Genomic DNA, 16,118 nt, shown 5'->3' on the forward strand with positions numbered 1-16,118 from the left:
TATTCAACACTAACTGCAGTATTATCTCATGAAATCATCAATGGTCAAGAACTCTGTTTTCCAAATATATCAAACAGACAACTTAGAGGATGTAATGGGCATTGAAGTGCTGACTGGATCATTTTGTGGCTTTCAATGTGTATGAAGTTATAGCTGATCTGCCATATAGAACTTGTCCTTGTTGAAGACAACATGCCTTCCCTTACTAAACTTCAAAAAAAAAAAAGGTGATTTGTACCCAGAAGGTCTCAGCTCCTCTACATTTTTTTCTCTAAGACAAAACTCCAGTAACTCACACTGCCTATTCTTCTTCAAATGACTGGAAAAAAAAAAAAAAAACTTGAGGAGAGTGGGGGAAATGAGTCCAAAAATACCACTTCCCCAGACAGTAAACCTGCCCAAGCTATCTGGAGAGATGGCTCCCCACAGGAGAGGACAGGTTCTGAAGCACAGTGAGGGGAGGTCGTAGGCACTAAACCTAACAGCAATCTAGACAACCTGTCCTAGGTGACCCTGCTTGAGAAGGGATGTTAGAAAATCTCCAGACGCCACTTCCACCATTCTGTGATTCTCTAACAGACATTTCACAAATGCCAATACCTACATGAGTGTTGAATAGATAGGTCAGAACACATACTGGTGACCATCAAAATGGTAGAGAATGTGTTTATCCTAGCTGACAGTAACAAAGGACCTGGTGCATATACGTGTACTACACCAGCCGGTGGTGCCTAAGTGCCCGCCCTGCTGATAGCACAGGAACAGAAATGCTCCAGTAGCCAGACATAACTTCAGGGGGGCCTTGTCACGGAGGCACCCCAAGGTTAATTTAAGGGACAACAGAGTCCAAAACAACTTTTATTAAACCGGTGAGAAACAGGGTTTTAGCACTCCAAAAGTGACTTAAATAAAGGTTCGGATATCAGTTGAGGAAAATTATTAAGGGGCAGCAACTAATACAACAGGTGGTCCACAGTGTGCATGCACGTGGCTTCACCCAAAACAATGCCGGAGCCGCCCCTGAGTCCCGGAGAAGTACACACTTGCCTAAACACGGTGTGGGATTATTTTTTAAAAGAGATACACGTACTCTTAGTGAGTACGGGAAGTGTGCACTCGCGATTCCGCGAGGGTAAATTTATAATACACTCGCAATCCTGCGAGGGTTAATTTACTTACACATGCAAGTGTGCACGGAATCCTACACGTGCTTATGTGGAAGCACGGGAGGAAAATACACTCGCGATTGTGTGAGGGGCTCTCGGCGGCCACTCGCGATTGTGCGAGGAAATAATTTAAAGTACATGTGCTTGTATTAAGCACAGAAAGTTACGCGTGCAAGTGTGCACGGAAGGAAAATACACTCGCGATTGTGCAAGGAAATAATTTAAAGTACACGTGCAAATGTGCACAGAATATATAAATATACTCGCAATCCTGCGAGAAGTTTTACTCACACCCATGGTGGCAAGGCAAGCACAGTCTCCATCCCGGGGAGGGGGGCTCTTGGCGGCAGCATCTTGCTCGTGCTCTGAGAGACCCGCGAATGGGCTGAGTCTCGACAAGAATCCCGTTTTTATATGATCAGATCTGACTGTAGGCATTCTAGAAGCTTCTCTGCACCCCCACACTGGCTGTGGGTGCCCCTGAAGCCTCCAAACTTCCCCCACACTGGCCGCAGGCGCCCAGCGGCTCACTGTCGCCTCGGCACTCCCTTCTCCTAATGGCCCTGGCCAGGGTGCTCTGGGGCCAAACAAAAGAAGCTGTCAGCCTCAAGTAGCAGAGAGAGAGGGAGATGTGCCTACTCCTTCCATACTGAAGGAGGGAGGGGGAGAAAGGGGGGTTTGCATTCTGCCACAGGCCTCATATAAAAAGCATTCAAAGAACGAAGGCTGTAACAAAAATGTAGTTAGTCACACCCTGGGAAATGGCTACCATACCCCACGTGGAACTCATTGGGCCACCTTGCTTTCTGTTCAGGCTTATACGAACAAGCAGGACAAGGAAGAGATGGAGCAGGGGGATTATAACATGTGGGCCAGGGAACACACAGCAATTTCCTGAAATCTGAGATAATCATTCTTTTAAGTGCTTTATATGAAAGGGTCTGCAAATGAAACATTTACAGGAGAATGGGTGTCTTCAGGAAAAAAAAAAAAAAAAAGAAAAAAAGAAAAAAAAAGAAGAGTCCTCAGATGCAGGTTTTTTCCTTCTTTTTATACTACAGTAGCTATTTGCAAATATAGCTAACACAACTAAGTGTGCTTTTCCACAGCACCACTGTTAATGACCATCTTAAATATACATACATTCACTACTAACAGCGAGACATTATTTCTGGACCATTAAGCTTGGGGCCTCAATCTGTACCTACAAGCCTTCTGAAGAACAGATGCCTAAATGTTTTAGCTCATGATACCTATGAACATAAATGAACCAGAACTAACATTTTTATTCAGAAAAGAGTTACATAACCTAACTCCTGATGAGCTGTCCTGACCTAGAATTACCATTCCTAAAACAAAGAGGGAGCAGCGATGAATTTAAAGTCTGCTCACAAATCAAGGAAAGAATGGTATAATTGATAAAAATACAATGTCTTTTTAAAACGATGTTTAAACAGCAAAAAGGTGAATAAACTTTTCAGTACTCATTCTAAGATATCGGTACTTCTCTTCAGAAATCATAGTTGAAGAATTCATTCGTTGCAAACTACATTTTAGTATATTCCACAAAATGAAGATTTACTTTGTTACACATGTAATCAGAAGCCTTAACACCTAATTAATCTACCAGCCAAAACCTGCTAGCTTTCAAAAACAGATTGAATAGTCTTCTTTTATAAAAACTAGGTGAAATTTGCAAACTCTTCAAGGGAATAAATATTTTCAGTAAATCTCCTGCTCCACAGTATCTTTTTTTTTTTTTTAAACAATGACAGAACATGTAAAAAATTGACTACTATTAATAGTTACAAGCAAAGCTATGTAATTAAAACTGTTTGCATATTAGCAAGCACATGCTTTGCTTCAAAATATCACATCTACACCCACACAATTTGGTATGTTGGGTGAAGCATGCTGAAGTTTTAATACTCAAGAAATTTCACTGTCTCCTACCCACCTCCCCACCCATTTACAGGAGATCAGTATTTCAAAATCCTATACAAAAATATCTACAAGTTCTGTTTACCCATTTACAGTTTAAAACCCCATAACAGTAGGACTCATATGCTAGATGTCTGCCCAGCCAAGAGGTAGAAGAAATTTAGGACAAACTATAATGCGTTTAAAAAAATAAACCTTCATAAATCAATCATTTAAGACAATTTCACCCTCTCACTTTTACAAAACCTAGCCAACTAAAAACTCCCTAGGTTTAGAATAGATCTTTGCTCAATAGCTAGCAATCTAAACATCCATAATAACTACAGGTAGAATAAGAGAAAGGGTGGTGACAGTATTACAGCAGATTTCAAAAACAAGAGGAATCAAATGAAGTTTGAAAGCAACACAGTCATAACCCCTGGAAAGTCTGAAATTTTTAAATGGGTAGACATTAGCTTTCTATTTTAATTCTTATGTGTTAAATATGTATTGATAGAATGTATTGTGTAGCTGATCAGATAAAGAAGGGGTTTTCTACAGAAAGAACCAAAATAAATAATACTTATGGGAACAAAGAGGGAAAGAATACTGTTAAGTGCACATTTCAAAACTGCAGTGGAGATACTGGTGCAACTTTAGCAGTACTAAGCACAGGTGGAGAGAAATAGCTAGAAAATAAACCTGCAAAAATAAATTACTTCCAGGAGTTACCACCAGAGCAACTTGACGTTCAGGATGGCTCTGTCCTGAGAAGTGTAGTTTCCCCGTTTATATGGGCAGAGCATGTATGTTACAGGACAGGGCAATGAACGGCCGTAATTACATTACAACTCCACTTGAAAACAAATCTAGAAGCACAGTGCTTCTTGGTTCACTCAGACAGAATTCACTTCCAGAAATACATGAAACATTTTTTTCCAACCCACACTACTTGCACAAATCACTACTTTGGAATTTCAATACAAGAAAGTTATTAACAATACCTTTAAGGTTAACAGCTCTTCCTCAGAAAAATACATTCAACTTCAATTTTTAGCTTTACCTTGTGAAACATGACACAATTAGAAGCTAGCTATTACTGAAGAATACTTTATAATTGCTAGTTAGACTCCTATTATGGAGCATGCACATTTAATTTCTTTAGGGTAGTTTGTGTTATTTACTAAGTCTGTAAAAAACATTAGATGATGAAAAAGCATATATAAGAACACAACAAATAAGAATAAGAGAGACATGAGCTTACCCTCTGTTAGGAATAAAACTATGCACCTGAAACTACACTACTTTTCAAGAGCTTACCTTCTTTTTGTCCCTCATTGAGCCCTTCCCTCGGACCATTATCTTGCATCCTGTTTCTGCCTCAAGCTGTTTAGCTGTTAGTCCTCTTGGCCCAAGGATTCTTCCAACAAAGTTAAACTGTAAAGAAAAAAAAATTGTCTATTAGAGCATGTAAACAAAATTAATTTAAAATGTAACAAGATGTATGTATTTCTGTCTCTAAAAAACAACTGTTTATTGGTTTGGAACACTACACTAAATACCTAAGGTTAAAGATTAATTTAAGTGCTATTTTCATACATAGGGTACCTATGTGACCTCTACTTTGGGGAATACAGGTTTCAGGTGAAATAGGTTTTGAAGTAGAACATCTGGTAGTCTAGGGCATCAGGAGTCCTAATTTCCTCCTCTTTAAGCCATATGAGCTCTTACAGAAACTACACACCACCCTCCCTCCCTCTCCACTAATACAATCAGACATGCTCATTTGATGCCAATAATGTGTATCACATCATGGAAACACACAGATTCTGGATGCACAATCAGACACACACACAACGTCCCTGTGGTGGGACTGATGCCATAGTGGCACAGGGCCTTCAGGAGAGGCCCCCAGGCCCACTGCTCGTGTGCTCCCTGCCTACAGCTACAGAGTCTACAGAAAACACTCTTTTGCACCCTTTTGTGCTGTTCCGGTGGGCCTACCTTCTTTATTGACTGCTGCCATAGCATTTCCTTCAGAAAAAAAAAAAACAAACAACTGGTGCTTGTTATGTATTCACTTTAGCTTTCATGGGAAACATTTTGGTAAACTAGTGTGTTTGCCATATATAGAATGTGTATGTATCTATACATGTATATAATATATGTATATACAGACACATGACAAAAGCATGTGTCATTTTTAGGTAAGTTGTATCCTTTACTCAGTTGTGCATGCATATCACAGAATAAAACAAATAGAGCAAGTATTTCATGTTTAGTTGGATAACTTCAATATCAACAGACAACCCCCTGCCTATGCTTAACACAGTAATGCTGCCATTTAGCCATCCATAACATTATTTCCTAGTCATACTCCAAGATTTTTTCCCTTTCATTATTTTCAATCACACATTCTGGAAATTGTGACATACATAAAAAAAACACTAACTGAAGATAGCATGAAGAACATAAAGCAGTATTGTGTGACTACAGTGCAAAGATGAAACATCAGGCTCAAAGGATACATAAACCTAGAAATTCCAGACTGAAGATTAAATTCAAAAAATATATTAAGAGAACAGAAACTCTGCATAAGGGAGAGAAGCCTGGATATTTTAGATCCTGGTAAACAAAGCTATTCAATGGAATTATGAAGAAGTTGTCAGCTCTCATTTGCTCAACTAATTAAAATTGGTTTTCAGTAGTACAACTCAACATATTTTAAATTCTTATAAAACTGAAAAGACCAGAAATTATTTAGGAGTGAGCAGATATTATGAACACAAGCAAATTAAAGCTCTTCAACAAAAATAATGGTGTTTCACAATAGCTTAACTGTCCACAGGGAAGATACACTCCCAAAATTATTTAGTATTCTAAGCTCAAAAAACAAAGATATTATGAAGCCTGAATCAACTGTCAAGGGAAAAAAAAAAAAAAAAGATTGAAGGCACTTGTGAATGCATATACAGACTGGGAACCATAGGAAAGGAAGGAAGATTCACTAAGACTGGATAAAGCAATGAAGCAGCTACAAGTTATAAAGTTCAACCTTGAAATATTATCAAAATCCTGCATTTGTTACCCATTTAATGCTTAATAGCAAAATAATACCCCTATCTTACAGAAATGGCTTCTTACTTGCCTTTCTCCACAACCACACTTCCTGCACAATAAATCCTTAGATAATCTACCCCATTCCACCCACTGTTAAAGCTAAAAAAATATTGTGAACCTAATTCTAGACCACTCCTGTAACCAACATACAAAGTGACTATCATTACATCCTCTATCTCCTAAGAAAAATAGCAGCCTCTTAAAATTTATTAATTTGGATCACGAGTTAAAGAATAATCAAATTCTAAGAAAAGATGATTTGGATTAAAAAATGTAAATATAACAACTTGTGATACTAAGGAAAAAATCAGGAATTTATATTACTTTCAAACTTGCAACTTTATTCATGTTATCTGAATACTGTTTAGATTTGTGGCTTCCAGTTGAGACATTGATGACCTAGACTGCAACAAGTTCTGTTAAATGTTAAGCCAGAATATTCTTCTTATAAAGAGCCTTCATAAATTGTTCCAAGGTAGCTCAACACCCTGTCTTTTCTTTCCAAAATGCATGATTAGTACCCTGAAATTTTTCTGATAGGTGTTCTTTTTAAAACTCTGACCCTTCTTATTACCTCTCTTGGGCCCTCCAATTTGTTCATTTCTTAAAGCAGGATGCTTGGACAAGGCAATACTTCAACTTACAAACTGCACTGCTATTAACACATCCCAGCTGTTTCTTTTGCTCCCCTAAAAATTCAGCTCTTACATTTGATTCAACATTTGTTGACCCCAGATACTCTTCTCCATTAACTCTGACTTGCCATTTTTCCCCGGTTTTGTATTAATGTGCAATTTTTACACCTCTCTACAACAACATAATGCTTTACACTTGTGTAATGAATTCCACACTGTTGACTGCAGGCACACTAGTTTCAGGACAGTTTTGAATTTTAATTCCATCTTTTAAAAGCACTTGGCATGGCTTAATTATTTTCTAAGCGTACTTTCTATCCCACTAAACAAGTCATTCTTGAGTGTGTTAGAGATCCAAGCTGAAGGAGAACTCTACAGGATCCCACCAGAAGTGCAGTCTTAACTGAGACATCCGTAATTAATTATCATAGTTTAAGCAAATTATTGCTTTAACAAATTATTCACAAGTTTTAGTGCCGATGGATCACTGTCAGTATTCAGTTCCTCAGACAACCATCTCAAAGTGTTAGCTGAGAACTCCACAGGAAAAACCAATTCTGAGTCTTTCGTGAAGGGACCGGGTAGAGAGAGTAGTGACCAGTAGACCACAACTCAGGAACACAGTGTAGACAAAGTCTTCTAGTTGGACAGTCTCAAAAGTTTTATCAGAGTCCAGCTCCATCAGCAGCTATTGCTTCACTTACCTGCCAGGCCAGCTAGATTATCAGACAGTACTATCGGAACCAGACATATCTGAGAAATTAAAAAGACCGGTTTTATCACTTTTAGCTCAAGATTTTTCAGGCTCTTTGTCCCACAGCCTCACCCGTCACACTCCTTGTCCCCTTGTGTTTCCCTACAAATAACACACCTGTGTTCAGGAATACTGCTTGTTCTAATGGTACCAAAGCTAGAAATATTTCCCTTTATTTCTTATAGCTTTTCTTATTTTCTTATTACTTGTGTAATCCTCTGGGATCCATCTTAGCCTTAGGGAATTGCTAGAAAATAAATAGCAGTGGTTCACAAATCAGTTTGACCAATTTAAGACTGCATCACTCGGAATGTATCCAACCTCGCACATGCTGGAATTAGATACAGAATATGTTAAAGAGTATGTTAAAAATTAAGCTCAAGTGACCCATTCTAAGATTAACTGCTTCTACATCAACAATACAGAAAAAGTAATCAAGTACTTAATTTTCCTTCATCAAGTTAATCTCTCCTTTCCCATCAGTTAATGTATCCCTATACTTAATATATTTTTATATATCTAACATTTTGGCATGTGGTATTTCACAATTATTTTCCTAATTTTTTTTAAGAAGAGCTGAACTAGGTTTTATTTTCATGTTTTCAAATCTTCCTATACAAACTCAAAATTAGAACTCAGGAAACAACCTCCAGAAGAACATGTTTATGACATGCGTAAACACAAAAGCATCCTATGAACCACCTATAAGCCTTTACATTTTAGGAACAATGGAGGGAATCAGGAAGTATACAACACTACCAATATTCATAAAAAAACAAAGAATTAGAGTATCTAGTGGAGCTCAAGTGCTGAAGGTTTTTTTGCCAAAGTTCCAACCATTTCCACCCTGTTGCTCTCCCCCTCTGACTGCCCCTCTGCATTGTCACTCCCATTCCCTTAGTCTGTTCACCACACAAGCTTGAAGCTTCCAGCATGTACAAAATACACATGAACAAGATCCTGTAGTAACACATTTTGCCTGCCTTTGAGAAGATGTTCAAAATACACACTCCTAAGAAAAGAGACAGCATACGTTGCGAGATTCTGTACATGAGGATTTTTGTTAAAGGTGTTTAGGCAGAAACAAATGATTAGGAAAGAAGTTGTTCTAAATCCTAATGTTTGTACCTACTCAGGGACATTAATCATCAGTCTGAAGCGACTAACGCTCCCAAGAGCTGACAGAATTTCTGCCTGGTGTCCTACCTAACAAGCCCACTGGATCAGAAACTCCCTGATAGAGCCTGCATTCCCCACGCATTGAACAACTTCTTCCTGAGCAGACCAGGTGCCTTTTTTTTTTTTTTTTTTTACAGTCTTCTGCGTCTCACCAGTCACTATACCCAAAACACAAGTAATAAAGGACAATAAGAATGAGCAATACTAAAGACTCCAAGGTAGTGATTAATAAGAGGCTGCAAAGTGTGTCTGATTTTTACAGTGTTATGGGAAATACAGTGCTTAAGAAACTTTCCGTGCAACTTAAAATCTGAGGAACTTGAGAGGGACCAGTAGTGCTACATGTCACACTATTATTGATTGTCCCTTTTACATTTTGTGTATTCCTTTGAAAACTGAGAGTAAGATATAGCAAGATCTAACTTATCTGAATTCTTTCATTACTAGAGAAGAATTTGAAAAAAAATGATTTGATTAAAATATCCAGATCTAGCAGGAAAGAACATAAGCATATGCATTTGCTTAAACAATTATTTTGCTCAATTAAAAACTAATTTATTCTACCATCTTATTCGCAAATGTTCCAGTGATTTACTATACTTTCAATTTGCAGGGCTAGTTACTTATCACTGGAAAAAAGCCAAACCAAGCTATTCTTAAAGTCTATTTCAACTTAAGGAAACCAAGAAAAGTCTTAGCTTATATGTTCGTTAGATACAATAAATAGCTTAGTACATTTTATACACATTAACTTGAAACAAGCATAAAACCACTTCAGGTACTGAAGACAAAATATAACATATGAAGCCTTAATAAGTTAAGATCGTATACTTTTAGTTAGGTACTTTGATATTTAAATATAGAAACCAAAACTTGTAGAATAGTATTACAGATAGGTAGCTTTTAGACTACTTTCTCAGCCATTTAATCTGAGATTTTTTTAAGAGACTAGAAATAACTTAAATGGGCAATTTACCCTATGTTACACTGAATACGTTTTCTAGCAGTAACATTTTCCAATATTTATTAAATTAATGTATCTTGACCAAATTCCCATTTTAACAATGACAACTTCATCACAAAGTATCTTCAGTGTTTTGTTTGGTCTCAATTTTGATGGGGTTTTTTGGTCATTGTGTGGTTTGTTTGTTTAAATAAGAGCAGCTGTAGTGATATGTATTTATATACATACATATAAACAAATATAGACAGACATACTTTTAAGAGAACATATACACCTAAATTATTTTTTTCTTTACTCAAAATGACCATGAATAAATTTGCCACCGACCGTAAGACAACAACAGGAATTGATGAAATACATGGTCTTTCAGTTCACATTGACAGCTCCCCCCTCCTAATTTTTTCAGTCAAAATATTGTCTTGAAATGCTTCAAACTATTGACACTACCTCATCCAGTATAGAAGCTGATACCACTAGATTTTTGATAGGTGATGATTAGGGAAAGCACAAGTCTCCTTTTCCTTGAATAGAAAACCTCAGATATATTTCATGCTTTACTAAGTATTTCCAGTGATGCAACACCATGTTCATCACAAAAGAAAACAGATATACAGCCTTTGTTGAAGAAAAGCAGTACTACAAACCACTATCAAATAAAAACAAGTGCATCATATACACAGCTTACTCAGTGACCACACCACAGGTTAAGTGAAAACAAAGAATTAAAAGTTTACATACACAGCCACTTGTACACATTTAAGGAATCAAGTGGGAGAAGTATAATGTTTCAAGAATAAAATAATTCTGAAACTGTTCATTAACTGCATCGGCCTGTATTTTGAGGATTACATATGTTCTAGTAGAATTTGGCAACTGTTTTGCATAGTTAAGAACAACAGGTTACGTGATGAGATTTTAGAGGGAGAGGAGGCTGACAAAGCAGATGGTATTATCATTGTCAACACAGTAAACACACACAACAGTAACTCCATATAGAAGTCAATTTTTACATACAAACTAACTTCAGGTAACTGTTAAGACTGCAAGAGACAAGAGTGAAGTTGTTTCCTGAAGTCTCTTCCAAAACCACCTACTGGTTATAAAAGAGAGGCTGCAGACAACAATGCATGAGAAACATTCCCTCCTTCTCTTAACACAGCATGCTTTCTAAGTGAAATAACCAAATAAATGCCTGAGTACATATGTAGTGAATACCAGCATGACACATATAATCTGCTTATGTCAAATATATCCACTTAGATCTGCTGGGTTTATCTGACATACACCATTCTAATACCATAATCAAAGCTGAGAACTATTGAACCATTTAAACCATGAAGTGAACTAGTACATTAGAAATGCTGTGCTGTAAGAATGTTACCCATGTAAGTTATCATGAGGGGATCTCTTCATCACTTAAACACAAAAATAAAACCACCAAGATATAAGAGAACAACACACAGAATATCAACCCTCAGAAAGTCAGGAACCACCACAATTGCAGTTAAGTACTTTTGTCCCACATAAACAAAATAAAAACCTCTAACACACCATTTGAGATTACTCCAAGTGTGAGAAACTTAATCCCTGACATACAATAAAACGATCATGTTACAGCTAAAAATATTTAAAGTAGCTCAAGTTCTCCAAAATTTGAGTTGTCACAAAGGAAACAGCAAAAACTTTATCACTGGTAAAGAAAGGAGATGATTAAAAGATTTTTCTTCTTCTCAGTTTATTAAATGGCCAAGCATCATTTTCAGTGCATATGTAATTCACTGAGACTGTCTCCATCTTTATTTAGTTCATTTTATACTTTTTTTATCCTAGATTATGGAGATTTTTTTGGTTCCTAGTTCAGTTACCATAAGCATTTTTCAACATCAAAGTCAGATAGTAAATCATCTTGTTACAGACAAGAACTGATAATTATTGTGGGAGTGAGACAAGCTTAGTCTAGTTCAAAAACTTCTGTAAGTAAAATATTTATTAATGCAAAAATAAAGGTTATGAACTTAATTGTAATATATTACTAAAACATATTATTTTTGCAGCAGGAGAACAAAGTTAACATTCAGTGGTTTGAAGTCTGTGATATTATACAAAAATATCAGCATGTAAAGGAATATGAAAATAACACATTAGTGCAGAGGTTTTGCATATCACACGTCTCAGATGCTACAATGAAAAAATCAGCTGCTAACAAATAGTAAATGAGTTCTCTCCATACAAATACCTACAGCTACTGCTATTTCCCAGATCTACATTTAGCCTAGCTATTACATAGTGCAGTTATTGTAGCAGTAACATTTTAAGTTCCTCTAAATTAGACTTTTTAAAAAATAAAACACAACTCCTTAAATCAATTGCAACAGTATAGATTCTATGGGATCTCTGGAAAGTAGAAACATCTCCAGGAAGTTTTTCAAGCTCAATAGAGAGCACTATTTGGGGCAGGGAAGAACACCGTAAACCTTGGTTCTGTGTACCGCGATATTTATGTTGCATGGCATGCACGAGTCAGTCCTCCTCCATGCTGTTTAACCTCTATGTCACCTCATTTAGAGAGCTAGTAAAATGGCACCAGTACAATTCAGACACTGAATAGTTAACATTATGTTCCAAATTAAAAACTCTTGAATGAAAACACACGTGTAAGTCAGTTCATTGACCAAAACTGAGCAGTAGCACCCTGTTCTCCCTGAGAGATTAAGAACTGCAGCCTTCCCTCTTGGACATCAGCAATACATGATTTCATTATTTCAAGGGTGGATTACGATAATAAACAATTTGGTGTACCTTAAGAACTGCTCATTTATTGTCACTGTTTCTTACTAGTGAAGTTCTCTGAGTAACATTACAACAAGTGGTACAAAAAATAAGAACTTTTAGGATTCTTTAATACTAAAAAATTAGGATTTTTCTCTATTTAGATTTTTCATTTTCAATTTAAAAAAGTAATTCTATTAGTTACAAGAATCACAAGTATTACATTTTCCAAAGGGCAACCCTGAGCCCTACTCCACTAAAAAGTTCTCTTTGCTAGTATCTATATTCCAGCAACATAACATTATTTAACAAATTTAAAGCTGTTTCAAAATATGTATGACAAAATAAACAGTATACCATGTTAATTTCAGATAAAAAACCCTGATGTTCTAATTGGGCAATTGATTTTAATAAATATATTGCTTACTACAAAAAAAAAAAAAACAAAACTAAATTGTTTTTATGAAACAGTACTGTACAGTTAAAGCCCCAAGACAGCACGGGAACATAAGAATATAACCATCTTAAAATAAAAATATCTACTTTCTCCATTTAAAGACACAACCATTATGCAAGGTTACTTTTATTGCTAGAGTTGGCTTGCCAATTACCATATTATTTATATTAGTTTCTGACCAGAATATCGGTCACTGCTGATAATTCAAAAAGTTCACAATCTTTTTCTCATTGCTGCAACTGCAAATTAGACAAGCCAGATTATGTGATTTAGTCAGCAGACTACATCCTAATGCTTAAAATGCTCCTTTAAAAAAAAGCAAAAAATAAAATGCATTTAAAAGTATAGCTAGGATTTAGAATGAATTACTAAATCCTTTAAATCCACTTTATTCACCTCTAATAACCTCTGCTGAAGGCTTTGAGTGCTTGTTTAACCGACAAACAGCTTTACAAACCCCATGTAAATACAATGGATCAGACCTATTTAAAAAGGAAGAAAAAAAAAATAAATCAAGCTAGCTTTCCAGGTCATTTCAATAATGGTAATAGAGCTTTTTTTATTACAGACAAAAAAAAAATCCCAGAGCACAGATTTATTTTTTTTTCTTAAGGTAACACACTGAAGTATACTACCTTTTTCTCCAAATTCTTAACTTGCATTTTATATGAGCACCTCAATAAATAATCAAGCATTCAGATTAAATACTTGGTGTTTTATTTCAGATTTCATTTTTTTAATAAAATGTTATCATGATAGCTAGAAATCTAATTAATTAACAACTACATTTTAGCACAAAAATTCTAATGCACATGATAGAACAGCCTCAGCTCAGCAGTACCTCAGCCTAGTTAACTGAATGCATTAAAACTGGTCAGAGAAGCCAACACAGTTTCCCTTGTTATCTGTTTGAACTATGTCTCTATCAGAACTTGTTATCAAAACACAGCCATAAGAATTCAGAATATAATAATTCAAGCATGTGCATCAAAAAAAATCAAAATCTTGAAAATATTCTTGTCTAGTAGTGTACCAGCGTAAGTTTCATCCATACATTCAACCACAAAACATAACACAGTCTTCCCAGAAAACCTATTTTCAGCTCCTCGAAGCACAAGATTCCACCTTGTTTTAAAAAAAATGCATACATGTATTATCAAAAGTGCAAAACAAAACAAAAAGTTAACACAAAGAAAGTAGCTTGAATTTCAAGGGCATTATTTTGCCAGATTAGCTGCTAAAGAGCTAACATAATTTATTCACAAAATTTTTGACTAATTTGAAGGTCATTCTCTCTAACAGCATACCACAACAAATATACTAATCTACTGCATTTGAAGAATTACCACATCTAACCAATATTCGATTATTTCCTAAAAATTAACCTAAGCCGTAAACCATTTAATTTAAAATTAAGCAAAAACTAAAGAGTTTTACTGTCCCAGGATTGCATAAGCATTTTTTTTCCTTTCTCTGTCGGAAAATTACACCTCCATCATTTAACTTCGTCATTTGATAACACAATGTTCAGAGGGAAACTAGGAATCAATCCAAAGAAACCAAAAGAAAGACCTACTTTTTTTGTGTGTGAAAATGATTTACTGCCACCATTTTTACTGTCAAAGAGTCTAGAAACTTTAAAAGACTGCAGAAGCTGCACTGCTTAAGTTGCTTTAAATAGAAGCAGCAGAAGTCAGATAAATGCACTACAAAGTTTGAGAGAAGCAATTTAAGAATAACACGCAAGTTACTGATCTCTAACACAAAACTAGAAAAGCTATGTGCTTCTGTATTTACTGTACAGAATTAAATAAGCACTTGGAAAACAAAGCTAATAGTATGAACAATCAGCACTTGCATTAGATAACTAAAAGTAATAAAGGCAAGTGTATTAAATTAGCTACAATTTTGCTGACATTCTGATATTTTTGTATAATGTATCACATAGGTAATATTTGCATTGACCTAAAAAGCTTACAGAATTGAAAACGGAGATCCACAAAGGGCTGCTCTGCTACCACGAAAGGTAACCAGCACTTCATAAATGGTATCATGTACTAAACACAAGAGAAGATTTTCAGATTACTATATAGCTCCACAGCCATAAACCTCTCTATACAGAGGCATATAAAAAAAGTTAATCTGACTTAACACAATACATCAAATTCACTGAGCAAAGAAGCTCAAAATCTCTGTAATCTTGTTTATTCAAGGCCTGAAAACCACATCTGGTACATCAGCATGCTACATATAGTCCACCTGAACTTTCAAGTACCTATTTTAGTATTCCCTGTAGAAGAGATGATAAACACATACAAAGACAATAAATTAATGCAATGCCATCTTAAACTGATATTATAGAAAACTATTCTGATAGTACCACTGTAACAAGGAGAAGCTTCTCCTATCATGGGAAGAAAAAAAAAAATACAATGCTTTTAACCAGGGGTTTCACATCAGCCTTGCGGTTGCCTTCAAACGGCCGAATGTAATTTTAGGACTGTATAAATGTAACTACTCCTATATTTATACAGTCCTAAAATTACATTTGGCCCTTTGAAGGCAACCGCAAGGCTGAGGTGGCCCCCAGTGAAAATGGGTTTGACACCCAAGCTCTTAATGTTAAGACACATGAGATTTATGTGTCATTGTTGCAGTCTTCTAAAAGCTGTCACTAAGCTCCTGGGCTGCACCACCCTTCTACCAACACTCCAACAAACTTTAAGGAACAGAGCATACCAGCTCCTCCTAAGAGGAGGAGATCTGGAATTTCCTGTTCTCTTCTCACCATGTCAGATTATGCCGCTGCAGAAGGAGCCTGTTCACATTTAGGAACAAAAAATGGCAAAGTTCTCTCCACTAATGGCTTTTAGGCTTTTAGTTCCCAACTCTTTAGCCCACAGTTTGGCTCAGGGAAAGGCTGGGCCCTTCCCTTCTCACCCATTAAACCCAGGGCAGCACCATCTCCTGGGTGCCCCACCACCGCAGACACTGATACAGACATGAAATAGAGGACAGAAAGGCTTGTGGCATGACTAGTTTGCCTGCTGAGGAGCCAGAAATAAAGTTTTGCTCTTCACTTCTCTTTAGGCCAACTGACAGCTGTAAGCCAGGAGAAACAATCAAATTCGGGTTCAAGAACTAAACAAGTTCT

General features: G+C 36.2%; 1 protein-coding gene across 7 annotated transcripts in view; it reads right to left on the bottom strand.

Moving 5' to 3' along the window:
* Window positions 1-16,118, bottom strand: part of QKI (QKI, KH domain containing RNA binding) — a 159,209-nt gene that overhangs the window by 91,405 nt on the left and 51,686 nt on the right. For all 7 annotated transcript variants that reach the window (XM_082047997.1, XM_082048001.1, XM_082047999.1 and 4 more), the window contains exon 3: window positions 4,407-4,523. In XM_082047997.1, coding sequence (XP_081904123.1) covers window positions 4,407-4,523 — 117 coding nt within the window. The remainder of the gene's footprint in view (window positions 1-4,406; window positions 4,524-16,118) is intronic.

The sequence above is a fragment of the Streptopelia decaocto genome (assembly GCF_964273445.1).
Source record: "Streptopelia decaocto genome assembly, chromosome: 3".
In the NCBI taxonomy this organism is placed as follows: Eukaryota; Metazoa; Chordata; class Aves; order Columbiformes; family Columbidae; genus Streptopelia; species Streptopelia decaocto.